Raw genomic sequence first — 15,722 nt, forward strand, 5'->3', positions numbered from 1 at the left:
CTTTCCATTTGTTTCAACAGTTTAATTATGTTTTGATGTATTTAAACATATCCCTGTGCACATAGATGGGGTCGCTGGCGAGATATCCTTACTCATGGTCGTTTCAAGCGTGGTATGAATGAGCGTGACGTGGAGAAAATATGTAGAGCCATACTGGTTTATTGTCTTTTGCACTACCGGGGAGATGAAAACATAAAGAGCTTTATCTGGGATCTAATTACACCAGCTGAGAATGGCAAAACTAAGCAGCTACAGAACCACTCTGGTAATAAGCTAAGTATTTCTAAGTTATTGTAAGTTGTCATTTGAATAGTTCTACTGGACACCAAAGATTTTTCGATTATACAACATCAATTATGGGCAAATGCTTTGGGTGGAGTTTTTAATCAAAAGTGCTGCGGTGCCTCAGACCCACAGTGCAATGACTGAGCATGTAGGGTTACATAGTTCTTGCCATTCATGTCGGAAACAAGCACCAATCAGTTGTCATCAAAATTTTGTTCACCACTGTGTACATGCAGACAAAATGCTCTGGGTGCATTGTAATTTACATATTCAAACTAGATTATGAAGGTGCCAGTGACAATATGTAGTTTGCATTGTTTGTAGCATTGTTGACAAATATAAAGGTCATCCTACTAATCTGTGAAACATTACTTTTACAGGATTGTCTATTCCTGTCCCCCGTGGTCGTAAGGGGAAAAAAGTGAAATCCCAAAGCAGCTTTGACATACATAAAGCCGATTGGATACATAAGTACAACCCAGATACCTTGTTCCAAGATGAAGGGTACAAGAAACATCTCAAGCATCAATGTAACAAGTAAGGAAACCATCAAATCTAGAAGTACTGTAAGAAAATCATTCAGTGATCAAAAAAGAAATCTTCAATCTTATCTAGAATTCATTCATGCCATAATCTGGTATTTTCAGTAGTTGGGTACCAATAGTTATTAATCAGTGTCAAATATATTGCCAGTTAAAAAAAAAAAAAAAAAAAAAAAGGAAAAATTAAGGAATAAAAACATGTCAGACCCAAATTTGATCACTTGTTGTTTTTTAATTAATACAAATTGCTGTTGTAATGTATTAAGTGTAACTATTGGTTGTTTTCTTAGGGTGCTGCTTCGCGTTCGTATGTTATATTTTCTTCGTCAGGAAGTTATTGGAAACCAGGCAATGAAAGTTTTAAGTGGTGTAGAGGCCAGGTAAGCTTGTAATGCTTTTTTTCTTGGCTATTTATGTGGCATACATTTTCTTTTTTTTTTCCAAGTTTATTGGTCTTCTTGATAATAAGATGAGTGCCTTTCTTACTTCAAGTTGTTGACTTTATTAACCTTTCATTCTACTTATTTTGTTTGTACAGGCAAATTGACATCTGGTTCCCACAGGTGGACCAGGTTGAAGTTCCCTCACGCTGGTGGGACAGAGAAGCTGATAAATCTCTTCTTATCGGGGTCTTTAAACATGGTGAGTTGATGTCCAGAAACCAACATTTAGCAGTATCTCTAGGAGATATGATAATGCTATACTTTGTATTGCAGTCTTTCTGAACATTTTCTAGATATCCCACTTCTGTCACAGGAATACATTTTAGTACATCAGTTAATTGTGCTTCCTCAGCAGAATCTTGCATTTAAAACAGCAAACGGATTATTTGATATTTTGATTTTGAAATTTTGTCATGGGGCTAGATATTTTTCCGGTTTCCCAGGTGCCCTCAGCCATGTGATTTGTTCTCTGATAAACTTCAGTCTCTCTTAACTGCTGCACTGCAAAATGGAATGATATCACCCACCTCCCTTTTTCCCCTAGCAGCCAATCAGCAGAACAGTGGGAAGGTAGCCAGATAACAGATCCCTGACAGCTATATTGCAAAAAATGCTTCCATCCCCAACCTAGTGGTTGATATAAGGCTAATACTCAGTAGTAAAAATCCAAGTCAACCTCATCCAAGTCATGTCTTACCTGAAACAATAACTTTTCTGAAAGCAGTTGCATTATGATGTGCCAAGTTTTTCTAAAAGCTCAGTATCAGATACAATACACTGCAATGGCTGCCTACACAACAAATTAATTAAAAAATAAATTTATTGGCTCAAGAATAAAATTTTAAATAGTAGAATGAATTGTTTGAAATGTACACGTGTAATTTAGTAATAAAAAGTACACTATAAAAATCATGCTAGACTTTCTGCTTCTGAATGGAGCTGTCTAATGAGCAGCAATTGTGTGGGTTTACTTGTTGCTTCCCGCTCATGCAAGGTGATAACACCTGTTCAGACACGCATCTTCTGACTTAATCCATGTTCCCTAGCAAGAAGGGGGACTGGAGGGGATGGAATTGTTTCTGTTCTATATTACCTCATATTTTATCTTTAAATGGTAAATAAATGATGTATAAATCATTCTTACAAGCAAGGCTTTTTGACCCTATTGCAGGTTATGAGAAGTATAACACCATGCGAGCTGACCCTGCACTCTGTTTTTTGGAGAAGGTGGGGGGACCAGATGAACAGGCTATTGCAGCTGAGCACCATGCTCAAGACTTTTCTGAACTCCCTGATGGGTAAGGAAGGAAGTATAACTACTACATAAAGTAGTAGTTTACTCTTCTGTTTGAACCATATATGTTTTCATTTGGAATTAAGCAGTATTTGCCATTGACCAGCTCTATCATGGATAAGTCTTGGGATTTAATATTTATATACAGAGACTTTTCCTAATGATAATGCCTGTAACGTGAGTTGATGTACTAATAGTGATGGCAACAGCCATCCTTTATCCTGGGAACAGTTGAATGTTAACTCTTATCTTTTGACTTCAATAACAAAAGAAGTGTGTGGTTTGGAAAAAACAGTTTATTGCGTCTTTCTTAATGAAATCGAAATATTGTGCAAGTTAGCTTTAAGAGTAATCTATCTCCGTTAATCACAGTGGGGACTTTGATCGAGACATAGAAGATCCAGAATACAAGCCACTTCATGCACAGAAAGATCCTGAGGATGAGGTAAGCCTTGCATAGTAGCTTGAGCTTTGTAAGAAAACAGCCAGAAATACTGAAAAAAGCAATATATCATATGACTTCTGTTGATTCTTTAGATCGACTCTTTAATGATGGATGAAGAAATCTCTGTTGTTGACGGTGAAGAAGGTCAGTAGTTAACGAGATCAGGATGTTACTTCCATAACCAAGTAATAGTAAATTTGCCACTTTTAGAGCTTGAACATATATTGGGTAGAGTCTTTCTCACTTATTTATTTATATTTATTTTTTTTAGCAACAGCAATGCCCAGTGGTATGTTATGGCCACCTGGCTCTGCTCTCACAGCTCGTCTACGGCGTCTAATTACTGCCTACCAACGCAGCTACAAAAGAGAACAACTAAAATTGGAGGCTGAAGAGCGTGGGGACAAACGTAGAAAACGATGTGAGGCAGCCTTTAAACTGAAAGAAATTGCCCGTAGGGAGAAACAGCAAAGGTGACCATGAGAGAGATTTTATTTTGAATTATATTCATTGTTTTTTTTTTTCCAGTTTTGTAACTTTTTTATTATATTGTTTGTTTGGTTCCATAATTGTTCTGTTTTTGACTTTGTTTCTGTCAGGTGGACCCGAAGGGAGGCATGTGACTTTTTTCGTGTGCTGTCCAGCTTTGGTGTCGAGTATGACCCCGATACTCAACTGTATGACTGGCAGAGGTTCCGTGGTCTGGCAAGACTGGACAAGAAGACAGATGAGTCACTGCTCAAATACTTCCATGGATTTGTGGCAATGTGCCGCCAGGTTTGCCGCTTACCCCCTGCTGCCGGAGACGGTAAGTATTATGTGTTTTGCAGGTTTTTGATGCTTGTTCTTTGAAATAGAACAGTTTGAATTCAATTAAAATACCTGAAATATACACATTATTTGTTTTTCTTGGACTGTGACATATTTTGCAGTTATGACAAACTAGTTATAGCCCTCAACCTTTTTCACTTTTAGGCAGCAGTGCCATTAAGTACATATCTAAATAATTAAATTAACAATCTGGTTATTAGTATACTAGTATATTTGATATGGAACTTAGTAAAGAAGTAACAGTTAATTCAGTCCTTACTGAGTCTTAAAGGGGACCTGTCACCCTAAGGAAAAATTTAAATAAATTTGGAATCATGTTAGTTGAAAATAATAAACTTTCCTTGTACTATATAAATAATATAAATCTTGTTTCCTTCAGTCTTGTAATTACACAATCACAGCAAGCAAGCCATTTTGGGGACACTGTTATTAATTCAAGCTTTGCATCATACCAAAATTTTGTTTGTGCCAGGATGGGGAACCTGATGCCCATACCCATGCACTGGCTACACAATTAGATGGTGAGGAGGGAGGGGGGAAAGTGAGACTTGCAGTGACATCTAGGAAGTGCCAAATGGAAAGTTATTGTTTGTCCCACCTCTATACCTAAGGCATAGAACTGGGGCAGGCAGCTGGGATTTTCAAATGCCTTTATAATGGGTTTGGATGTGTTATTGAAAAAAAAAAAAAAGAATTTGTGTTTCATGTTTTATGTTTTATTATGTAGCTTTTTATGTCTGGGTGACAGGTCCCTTTTAAGCACTTTGATTGACTTTTAGTGCTATTTGAGGTTATGCATACTTTCTTGGAATAGAACACAGTTGAAGGCCATGTAAGAATACAAGTATTCACTCATGAACTGCTTACGTGTGATACCTTTGTTTTTTGGGGGTTTTTTGCAGGTGCATTTGTGCATAATTTCCTTACTGCTGCAAAACTTTCTAAATACATTCACTGATAATACTTATTTTGAAAGGGATTACTTTACAGTTTCTAGCACATCCAAATGTCCACTTTATCTAAAAGTGCAAAGGCTTTCTGCCACTAGAAGGCTTTTAGTATTGTGGTGCAGTAAAAACTGAAGCTAATTTGGTATAACACATTTTGATCAAATTTAAAGCAATTTTTCTATGTATCTTGTATTGGACATGATTAACTGAAATTTACTGTATATGCTATGGTGTCCCAGAGATCGAATGCACGTTTTGAGGTTGGTAGTAGATCCGTTAAGGTGACTCTCTATACTTTGGGTACCCAGAAAAGGTTTGCCAGTTGTAGAGGGGCCATAAAGTGGTTTTCAATTTCCTTTCATTACTGTCCTGTAGGTATATTCGTATTAATCATTGCTTCTAGTCTGTTTCCTTTGTAGTAGCAGTATATATGGGGAACCCCTAGGCCGTCTAGTGTCTTTGACTTATTCATAATTGCAGCTTTGATCCCCCCTATATGAAGTTGGAAATAGCCTTTTGAAGGGAGGAAGCTATTTTTTTCTGGGAAGTGTATAGGTAATGTTCTGAACTTACATAAGAGGTGTGGAAGCAGCGTCATCTTGAATGCTGCTATTTCTAAGTTCTGTCTTGGTGGGTCAGACTTTTGAAACAATGTAACACCAGGCAGCAGACTGATAGACCTGTCTTGCTAGAGGATACTGCCTTTTGAATCATCGTTTAGAAAGCCTTAACCAGGCGTTTAGCAAATACTGCTCTCGGTAGCAATTGCATTTGCAAATAACTTTGAAAGCACTAAGACATATTAATAAATTCATATTGGAAAGTTGCTCAGAATTATATTTTCTCTTATTAAGCAGAAATTTTTTTTTTTCGGTTGACGCAGGGTCGAATTGTCGGGGGAAGGGGCCACCAGGGCTTTTTACTCTGTTGATGGTGGCCACCAGTTATTTAACAGAAACTTTACTGTCCTTTCCATGTCACTGTTTTTGGGAATGTTATTTTGATGTTGCATTGATGTTTTATTTTCTTTTTCTAAAGAGCCACCAGATCCATCTCTCTTCATTGAGCCAATTTCAGAAGAGCGAGCATCTCGCGCCCTGTTTCGCTTGGATCTTCTTCGTAGGGTGCGTGAGCAAGTACTTTGTCATCCTTTGCTTATTCCTCGTTTGTCACTGTGCCGGCCAGACCCAGAACTCCCAGAATGGTGGGAGAGTGGACGTCATGACAATGAGCTTCTTCAGGGAGCAGCACGTTATGGTCTGAGCCGTACAGACCTCACTATACTGCAGGACCATGCATTTTCTTTTTTGCGGTGTCAGATCAGTTATTTCCAGTCAAGGGGAATATCTGGCCATTCTCGCCCTTCTACTCCAACTACTGCCCCTTCAGTGCCTACTGAACGTCAGCCTTCTCATCTAGCCTCCCTTTCCTCATCTGTCAGCTGTTCTCCTGCTCCACGCAGATCCTCTTCCTGCTCATCATCATCTCACTCATCAAACTCTGAGGATTCTTCAGATGAAAGCAATGGTGTAAAAGTAAAACCTAATGGTGAGTATTGCGCTCATAGTTCTTAATTATTAATTTTTTTTTAACTACGCAAAAATATCCTACAATACAGTTTTATTAGTAGCAAATGTCTTGTTATTTTTAAGTAAAACTAATTTTATCAAGAGTTGAAACTAAAGTTTTGGGGTGGGAGGTAGCATGCCCCCAGTGAGTTCATAAGCAGCAAAAAATTGTTTTCCTGCAGCGTTTGTAGTGTACTATGCTGAATGTTAAGACAACAAACCCTTATACCCATACCTGAATTGTGCCTTGAGATTTTTTTTTTTTTTACAAGAATATATTGTAGCAGGAGCTACATTTGATCCAAGTTTCATAACCAACAACAACCAGGTATTTAGATCATTTTCAGTGCACTAAACAAACTGATGGCTAGTTGCTATGTTTGGGTATTCGACCTGGAGCAAACCCTTGCACCAGTTAGAACTCTAGATACCATAAAGAAAAAATGTATCGATCATGGAAGCTACCTCAAGCAACTATACAATGAGAGTTTCTGGCACCCCCAACACATTATACATTGAAAAGCTTTATATACAAGGATAATCGGTGGTTACATAACATACGTAAGTACATAAAGTTAGGCATTTAGTACTGGCACCCAAGCACATGATATGCAATGAAATTCTACAGTAAGACAGGGGGTTCAGACACCTCAAGCAGTCAGGGTGGAAAACCACATTAATCAAAAAATAAAATGGTGGTGAATTATTAGGCACATTAATACCAAAATTATATCACTATTAAGATGGCTTCAAATTCATTTATTTTGTGTCCCTTTATTTGGCAATACTCAAAATCTTAATAAAAAAGCACTATAAAAAATACAAAAAGTACAAACATAATCACAATGTTAGAAAGTTTAAAATCCTCTATTACAAGCGTCTCCCTTAATTAAAATGTACCATCTATGTAACTGGCATAAGGTAAATTTACCATATATCACAAAACTCATTTTGTGCCAGTTGTGGCTATAGAGAAGTTTAAACTACTATCGCTGCTTAGACAAAACAGTGCAGGCATCATATAATAAGGTACAGTTACACCAACATTGCACTGCACCTGTAGTTTGTAAATCAATATTTTCACTCCTGATTTATTCCCCACCACTTTTATTCTCTCATTTCCATTTGCTGCCACCACCGCCCATGTTGTGCCATGCACTGTTCTGACACTTTCTCCCCAGTGTTAGAATTGCACTGCTGGAGAATTCCAGCTTTTTGAAATACATCTTATTGGTGTGATTCAAAAAATTGAATGTGTATTGTTGATAGCAGATACCAAATAACAATCTAATCATGTAACATTTTGTTTATCAACTATATTTGCAGAAATATGCAAGGTTCTTTAAGTATGCACCAGGCTTTTGTTGTATTTAAAAATAATTTTATATTTTAATGTTTACTTGTAAAGCTGAAGTGTAAAAAATGTAATTGCATGAATCCCTCAGCAGGTCTTTCGCACGCTCGACTGTATGATGAGGAGAGCCGGCTTTCTCTTACTGCCTCCCCTGCAGATCTCACTACAGAGGACAGTATTCAGACAGCGCTGGAGACCCCGCACAGTACAGACTGGCCAAAGGTAGCCAGTACAGGGAAACATACTGAAAGATAGTGAAAAACTATTGTTAATTGCAGTGGGTGGTTCAGAAGTGTTTTTAAGTACCTACTGTTCTTGTATTTTAGGACCGTGTCCTTATCTGCAGAATTGAGCAAGTATGCAGTGCCGTTCTTACTGGCAAATGGTCCTCACCACGACGACTGTCAGATCCACCAAGTGACAGCCCTGATAGCTTGCCTCCAACCCCAGAGCAGCAGAGTCCAGCCCACTTCACACAGATAAGACCTGCACCGGACCCCAAAGAGTTTACCATTCAAATAAAAAGTGTAAGTTTTCAGAAGTCAAAGAAGCTGACAGCTGTTCTTCTATGCCATGCTTATGTTAATGCATCAGGCATCTATCTGCAGGATTGCTACTGTATGTCACCTGAGCAAATCTGTTGTAACATCTGGTGAGATACTGATACCACACCAAAGGTTAGTTAGGGCATGCTAAGTGCTTTATACAAAGATAACATAATAAAAGTCCTCTTCCTGCTGTGTCAGAAAGCAATAGGGCAACATGAACTCTGGCAGACCCTATGTGCACACACCATATCACCTCTTAAATACATTTTAGAAGGTTAGGGCTCTGGTACACGGGGAGATTAGTCGCCCGCGGCAAAACTCCCTGCTCGCGGGCGACTAATCTCCCCGTGTACCAGAGCCCTTAGGTGACCAGAGAAAATCATTTAGAGGCTTATGGCTTGGACATCTTTAAAATCTGTGTAGTTTATCTTAAACTAAGTTATGTATTTAGAACTATAAAAACCAAAAAGCAAATACTAATAGAATGGAAATCAACAGTTCCTCCCTCCTTTGGCATCTAGAAAAAATTAAGGACTCCCAAGCAAAAACTTGCAAATCTGGCCCATAGATGCACTGATAAGTTAGTGGCAACATGGGGATAGTGGTTGGTTCTGCCTCTCCCACCCCCCCCCCCCCATCCCATGCATACTGATGTTCTTTTATATATTGTTCCTTCTTTCTATGCACTTTTTTTTTTTCTTTATTTGTTGTTTTATGTTTAACTGAATCCATATACCTAGCTTGATAGATTGTCAAGGTCTATAGAGTTGGAGCACATTACATTTGTTACATTGTAACTAAAGGCCTCCATTGATACCATACACTGTATAATTTTAAATCAGATGTTCAGCTTATTTGTTGTTGTTGCTGACTCCTTTTTCATATGTATTGCAGGAAGAAGGCCTGAAGATTAAATTTCAGAAGCACAAATTTATGGGTAATGGAGCTCTTGATTCTGCACCTCATACCCAGAAGAAAAAGAGCAAGAAAAAGGTACATTATCAGTTTTAAATGAAATTATTTAGATTAAATGAATTAGATTCATTACTGCTTGGGGTAGTGCAGTGAAACTTATTTTATGTTCCACTTTGTAATAATGTTTCTAAATCCTCTTCTGCTGTTTTTTTTTTTTTTTTTCACCAATTTAAAATACTAGATATTATCTGACTCCTCCCAAAATCCAATAATCTTTCTAAAACAGATATCAGAATATATGTCCACCTTAGTATCTTGGGATTGTGTCATGGATTGGGGTACACAAATACATTTGCTTTTAGGACACCTGCCCCAAGAAAAATAAAGGGTGTTTTTTATAGGAAGAGCATGGTGTACAATTTATTTTAGGGGCTAAAAATATGAACTTTTTCTAAAATAAACCAAGCTGATGCAAACAATAAATATTTCGTTTTTAGAAACTGAACATAGGGTAGTAGAAGAAATCTTTAGTTCATAATAAATAATTTTCAGTTTTGGTGTTACTGACACTATATAAATAGCATTATAGGTAAACCAGCCAATAGATAATTTTTCATAATGATGTGTAGGGTAGAATTTAAAATTGCTTCACTGCAGTACGTTTCCTAACATTGGGGGTCCCCAGAACACTGATCACACAAGGAATAAAACTTATAATGTGCTTAAAAAGTAAGTAGGTTAAGTAATACAAGTTGTAACATGACCAAGACCTAAATAGCAAAATATCGGATCTGAAACATCCCAGTTTCCGTGCCAGTAATGAGTTATTTTACCATTCATAGCATGTCTTTTAATTTTTGTGCTGATGACTGATACTGGCTGACCATTGAAAATATGCGAAATTGTCTTTTGTTTTGTGAAACCAGCAATAATGGTGTTAATTTAAATGTTAACAATGTAGGTGAACATTCCCCTTATCTCTTAGATGGATCTTGACATGGACACACGAATTCCCGTTGTAAACCAGAAGGATGGGACCTTGTTGTTAGGGGAAGAAGCCCCTTTACGCTGCCAGCTGCCCGAGTGGTTACACAGAAATCCTGACTTCATGGTTGACCCACGCTTTATTGCGGTAGGAGAACAGGCTTTGTGTGTCAGTGTGGGAAGGATGCATGAAAACGTAATTGACAACTGTACAGCACAGTTAAACTTTTAGACAATTATATGTGCAAAACAATCACAGCAGAAGATAGAATGTAACGAAGATTTAATGTAACCAGTTATAACTTGCAACAATGTATATTTCAGGCATAAAGGTGTTTGCTTCAGTAGAGAAGTCATGTTTAGTTTATAGCTTTTGGAATGAATCATCTGTTGGTGTATTTTCCTTTTAATTTTCTTGCTGATTGAAGATATATAAGGAATAGAGAATGCAGGCATGTTAGAATTTTTATGTAGTCTGCCCTGCCCACATCTTTTACTAGAGATCTTAGAAAAAGTATTTCATTTGTACCGGTATGTATTATTTCTGCGTATTATAAAAGAATGCATTGAGCATTAGGAAAATGTAAAACACTAAATATTTTCAACTGAGAACAAGTATTCCAATGCTTACTTTACACCATTAGCAAAATGTTTTGCTACTGGTAGTTTTCTGTTATTCAACTGCTGCTGACAGCGTCAGTTTCTATTTAGAATGTATGCATAAAATGTACAGTTGCTTATAATGTCTATGGAAAATGGCCTTCCCGTAATTCGAAACATTCTGGGTAACAGGTTTCTGGATATTGGATCCCATATATAAATAGAGGAAAACATTTCCTGTAGAGACCGCTTTTCTTTAGCAGTTTGTTGTCTTTTCGTACTAGTTTATGGAAGACCGCAGGAAAAGAAAAAAACATCGAAGCAAAAAGTCCAAATCCTCCTCCCAGATTGGAAACGTACAGAATCCCCACTCCCACAATGGAAAGAAGGTAATAGTGACATGGTTGAGGGTCTGTGAGATCAAACTGTAAAAACTGTATCCAATGTAATTTCATTCCTTGGGGATATAAAGTGACACAATTAATATGTCCTTTAAAAATTACATTTATGTTGTGCTCTGTGGTCTGAGTCTTCAGATTTATTAGAATCAATATACGAAATAAGGTTGCTGCTTTAATGACCCCTATTAAAATGTATAAATATACTTCTCCTGTTGGCAGTGATGTAAGTCTTTTTTCCCCCCACTTGCCAAGCTGCCTCCTCCCACTGTGCACTACAGCTCTTCCCTTCCATCCCAGACATCCTATTTCACAGCACATGTTCCTAACTTCTTTGACCTCATTTTAGACTTTACTGTGAGTAAGTTATACCATTGGTCCATCACCCTTAAATGACCAAAAGCAAAAAAATTGTTAAAAGTGATAGTGACAACTTTTAGTTTTATGATTAGATATTTTCTTTGAGAGCAATAATAGCTATTAATCACAAAATTACTGACATAAACCTACCAAGCTAGTAAAATACATTACTGTAAAAAAAATACTCCACTTGATGATTTATGCCTCCCTGATTGCCTTTTTCTGTACAAATGATCTGCTTCAGAACTGGGGGCTAAATGATCAATCTTGCAAGCAGTCCTAACACAGATCGTTACACTAGTGCATAAAAGGTAAGCAGGCAGGCGCGCATAAATAATCACCGAGCAGCAAAGAGCACTGCCGGAGAAAAGTTTTGTAGACCCAGCATGGTCACCATGGTATAAGCTGACAACACAGACAATGCCAGATTCTTCCTGTCAGTCAAGCATATAAGTTCCGCTTTACAAACCCTGATTGACAAACCCCACGGGACCATAAGGACATGTCCAAATCTGACACATTCTTAAAGGAGATGCGACATATGTTCAATTTACATAGAAAGAGGTCAAAGTGAGGAAAATGGTCTAAAGCAGTGCTTTGCAACTACTGCGGTACAGAGGGCTGAAATTTTTCTGACTTATGTAAAGGAACGCTGATAATGAAAGCCAGTGGTGGTCACTTCTTTTTGTAAATCACACCCTTGTTATCACACAAACTTAAAGGATCCACATTAGGGTGGTAGTACACCAAAAAAACTAATATTTGGAACTTCAGGGATATCACCATATGTGAAAAAAGTGCATCAAAAAGAGTCATATTAAGACATACCCTTGAATCGATATGCCTCTTCCTCCCCTGTGTATAGCACAACATATATTCTTCTATATTTAGAGTAGTATAATTCACTGGTACATTTTTAATTTTTTAATTTTTATATATGTCTCCTTTATACCTGAAAATGTGCAGTGGAGTATACATTTCAGGGTTTCTATTGATCCTGTCAATATTGCTTAAAGTGATATATGAGAATTTTTGGTATCTGCAAAATACATAGATTGGGTATGCCTAGGCCACTTCCTAACATTATGTTTTAGTTTAGATTTGATTATTATAAGGTATGGCTATCTTGCAATAAATGAGGCACAAGCACAAGGGACATCTTTAAATGGCAACTAAGCATAGTTTCAGATTACTAGAATTCCTTGTACTTCTCTGTGGTGATTCTTATCTGCTTCCATCTGATGACTCATTGCTCTGGATGACTCAGGATTAGAATTGCCCCTTAAAGGAGTTTTCCATCTTCCAGGAGGTGAACTACCACTTTAAAGTTCTATGACACTTGCACTGCATGGCTAAAAGCTGCAGTTTAACACAACTTCAGTGAAATACTTAAACTGGTTTCTTTGATATGAATCATGTCTGCCTGAATTGCGGATGCACACAAGGCTGCAGAAGTGTGCTGTTTTTTAGTTACCTTTAGTTATGTCCTGCTTCAGTATCTGAATTCCAGTGGATCTGATCTGAACCTACACACACACACAATGCAAATCTACCTGCCCATTAAGAAGTGGTTCATGGGCAGACACATTTCCAGAATGTGTGTTTTTCCATTTAGATCCCAGTAAGTCAGTAAGGTCAGCTACTTGAGTATCTGATACTGAGGTAGGTAGTTTTTCTGTCATTTTGTTTGTCCTGGTAATCTGTTGCAAAAACTTTCTTTTCTATAGTGTTTTGAAGGTAATGATGGTTTTGTTTTACATAGGCATACATGCATTCATAAAACTAAGTCTACCTACTCTTTTTCAGTCTTCCCACACAGAAAACTCTTTCGAGACGCAACACCTTCCTACTGCAGCCAAAAAAAGGAAGAAACGCCCTCCTTCAAAAATAATAATGCCATCTGCACTACATGGAGCTGGTGATGTTACACATTCCTTCTCAGACCTTCAACCTGACCATTCTGGTCACCCCATGCGGTCAGTGTATGGACCATCAGATGGAGGGCTGTCCCATCAAGCAGGACTCAGCGGGTTGGGATTTACCCGCTTTCATTCATCGCAGACATCTTCAGTGGGCAGAATCCATGGCACTACCTTTGATGAGTTACAAAGTTTTGAGCCCCCACAACAACATTTTTCTCTGCTTGATGATCCTATGATGCCAGCAAATTCCTCCTCCAGCGGTGATGAACTGGACAGACCATGACGGGACTTTTGCCCCTGATGGGGAGCAATGAACTATATACACAGATAAACAGGGCCAGGACATCTCTTTACAGAGATCTATTCTGTCACCGTCTTCTCACCAGACATTCTTTTGATTTTGTTTTGTTTTCCCCTTTTCCCTGCTACAGAAACTGTCCAACATCAAATTATTCCCTGCAGCAGGGTTTATTTTGGGTCATATGGATAATGAATTGAGCCTCTAAGACTTTTTTTTTTTTATATTAATATTATTAACTCTTTGATCAAGGGGGGCTTGTACCACATTCTGACATGAATTTGAGAAGTCTTACAGTGCAATAAAGTACTTCAGGAACTGGGTGACTAGAACCATCTTAAGTTTGGGGGTTCTCCACTATTCACTCAGCCCTGCTGTGCATAACTCGCATATGTCACTGATGGGTGCTCTGGCAAAGAGTTGTCACAGTAAAGTGGCTGTTCTTGCATAGTACAAAATCAGCTTTCCCAAGCAGAGGCTATCCTGTGTGGTGGAATATATGATGGAGGGTAGAGACTTTGGTGTGTACAAGCAAGATGATATTGGAGGGTGGACACTGACCTTTGGTGCAGAATGGAGATGAGAGACACAGAGTCTTTCATCCTTTGCAATATCAATAAATTCACTGACTTAAAATAATGTGTCTTGACTTAAATTTAGGAACAAGCACTTAAATGTGTCAGAATTTTTCTCCAAAACACACCTCCCTCTACTCAAGAAAAAACATTGCTTTTGCTCAAAGATCTAAATGTAGCTTAATTTATCACAAGTATTGTTTTCTAAATAAACATCCTGGTAAAAAAATGTGCTCTTTAAATTTGTTGTATCATTTCTGTGCTGACTGGCTTTAGGCAATCATAGTTTACTTTCCTAGAAAGATCTTTAGGATTTGTGTGTGTCATGATTATCTGTATAAAGTGAAACATATTTGTATTAAGATAATCTGTTCATTTTTATGTTTTTGCCCTGATATGTTGTAAGTAAGGGATTTTTATTGTCACCACATTTTCAGATATAGAGAAACTTGGACATTCAGGTGATAGACCAAAAGTCACGTTTTTGGGTGGGAATATGTCCAAATAAGCAGAACTAAGCTAAAGAGAGGTGTAGCTGCTGCTCCTCTCACTAAAATATCTCTAAATGCTTCAACCATAGAGTGAGAAGGGACATCTGCATATTATATTTTCAGTTTAGGCTCACCAATGAAATTCAATAGGATTTAAATATTTTGTTAAAAATGCCTTTACTCCACTTCCTGAAAGTCCCATTCATACTACGCCAAGAACCCTGACTGCCTAGTGGGCAAACTGCCTAATGTGCACATGTACAGCCACTTTTCTTTTAGTACTTGATGGACACAGGAGACTTTTAGGTGAAGATTCTCTCACCAAGATACTGAATTTTTTAAGTCTTTTGTTTCCAGGTGTTAGGAAGTTGGGTCTCTAGAAAGGCCAAATGAAAGAACTGCTTTGGCCAGCAGTACTGACACCCAAGGTAGAGCCTGAGCTTAAAGAGTCAGTACATAAGGTTTTTTTAGATGCAACCAGACTACCAGCCCTTACCTCTACACAGACAGGGAAAGCTGTAGAGTTTTACCATGCTGCCGCATAGGGAAGCAGTATAGTTTTCCTCATGGCATGTCTGCCAGTGCCTGTTTTTGCCAGTGCTAGGCCCACATGCTTCTCTGTCCCTTATACACTCTGCTTGATTGAAAAGCTGCAATTTTGCTGTTTGACTTTTTTCCTGATACTTCCATCTGGATATTATGGAGAGGTGAGTTATTCTTTTACCTACAGCTTTCATTTTCACTGGAAGTATACTGAAGGAAAGACCAAAGGTATAATGGCTACTGCACCATGACCTAGTTTTCCTATTGCAATGCCAAGTTTCCTAAGAAAGAAGAGGATCTTATGTGTGGCGCCTGCATAGCTGCCAAAGAGCAGTGTTCGTCACTCACAGCAATATTGGATGCTGTCTTAGTTACT

At 37.9% G+C, this 15,722-nt stretch overlaps 1 protein-coding gene across 6 annotated transcripts in view; it reads left to right on the forward strand.

Annotated features, from left to right (window-relative positions):
- Positions 1 to 14,554, forward strand: part of chd8 (chromodomain helicase DNA binding protein 8) — a 51,123-nt gene extending 36,569 nt beyond the window's left edge. For 4 of the 6 annotated variants that reach the window (XM_012957182.3, XM_012957178.3, XM_012957172.3 and 1 more), the window contains exons 23-38: positions 66 to 265; positions 666 to 822; positions 1,118 to 1,207; positions 1,366 to 1,469; positions 2,442 to 2,568; positions 2,937 to 3,009; positions 3,102 to 3,153; positions 3,281 to 3,482; positions 3,609 to 3,817; positions 5,829 to 6,338; positions 7,804 to 7,934; positions 8,039 to 8,239; positions 9,155 to 9,253; positions 10,161 to 10,307; positions 11,044 to 11,148; positions 13,324 to 14,554. In XM_012957182.3, the coding sequence (XP_012812636.1) occupies positions 66 to 265; positions 666 to 822; positions 1,118 to 1,207; positions 1,366 to 1,469; positions 2,442 to 2,568; positions 2,937 to 3,009; positions 3,102 to 3,153; positions 3,281 to 3,482; positions 3,609 to 3,817; positions 5,829 to 6,338; positions 7,804 to 7,934; positions 8,039 to 8,239; positions 9,155 to 9,253; positions 10,161 to 10,307; positions 11,044 to 11,148; positions 13,324 to 13,722 (2,806 nt within the window). In that variant the 3' untranslated portion in view covers positions 13,723 to 14,554. 6 annotated transcript variants of the gene reach the window in all.
- The last annotated feature ends 1,168 nt before the right edge of the window (positions 14,555 to 15,722 follow it).

Source organism: Xenopus tropicalis, chromosome 1 (assembly GCF_000004195.4).
Source record: "Xenopus tropicalis strain Nigerian chromosome 1, UCB_Xtro_10.0, whole genome shotgun sequence".
NCBI classification, from domain to species: Eukaryota; Metazoa; Chordata; class Amphibia; order Anura; family Pipidae; genus Xenopus; species Xenopus tropicalis.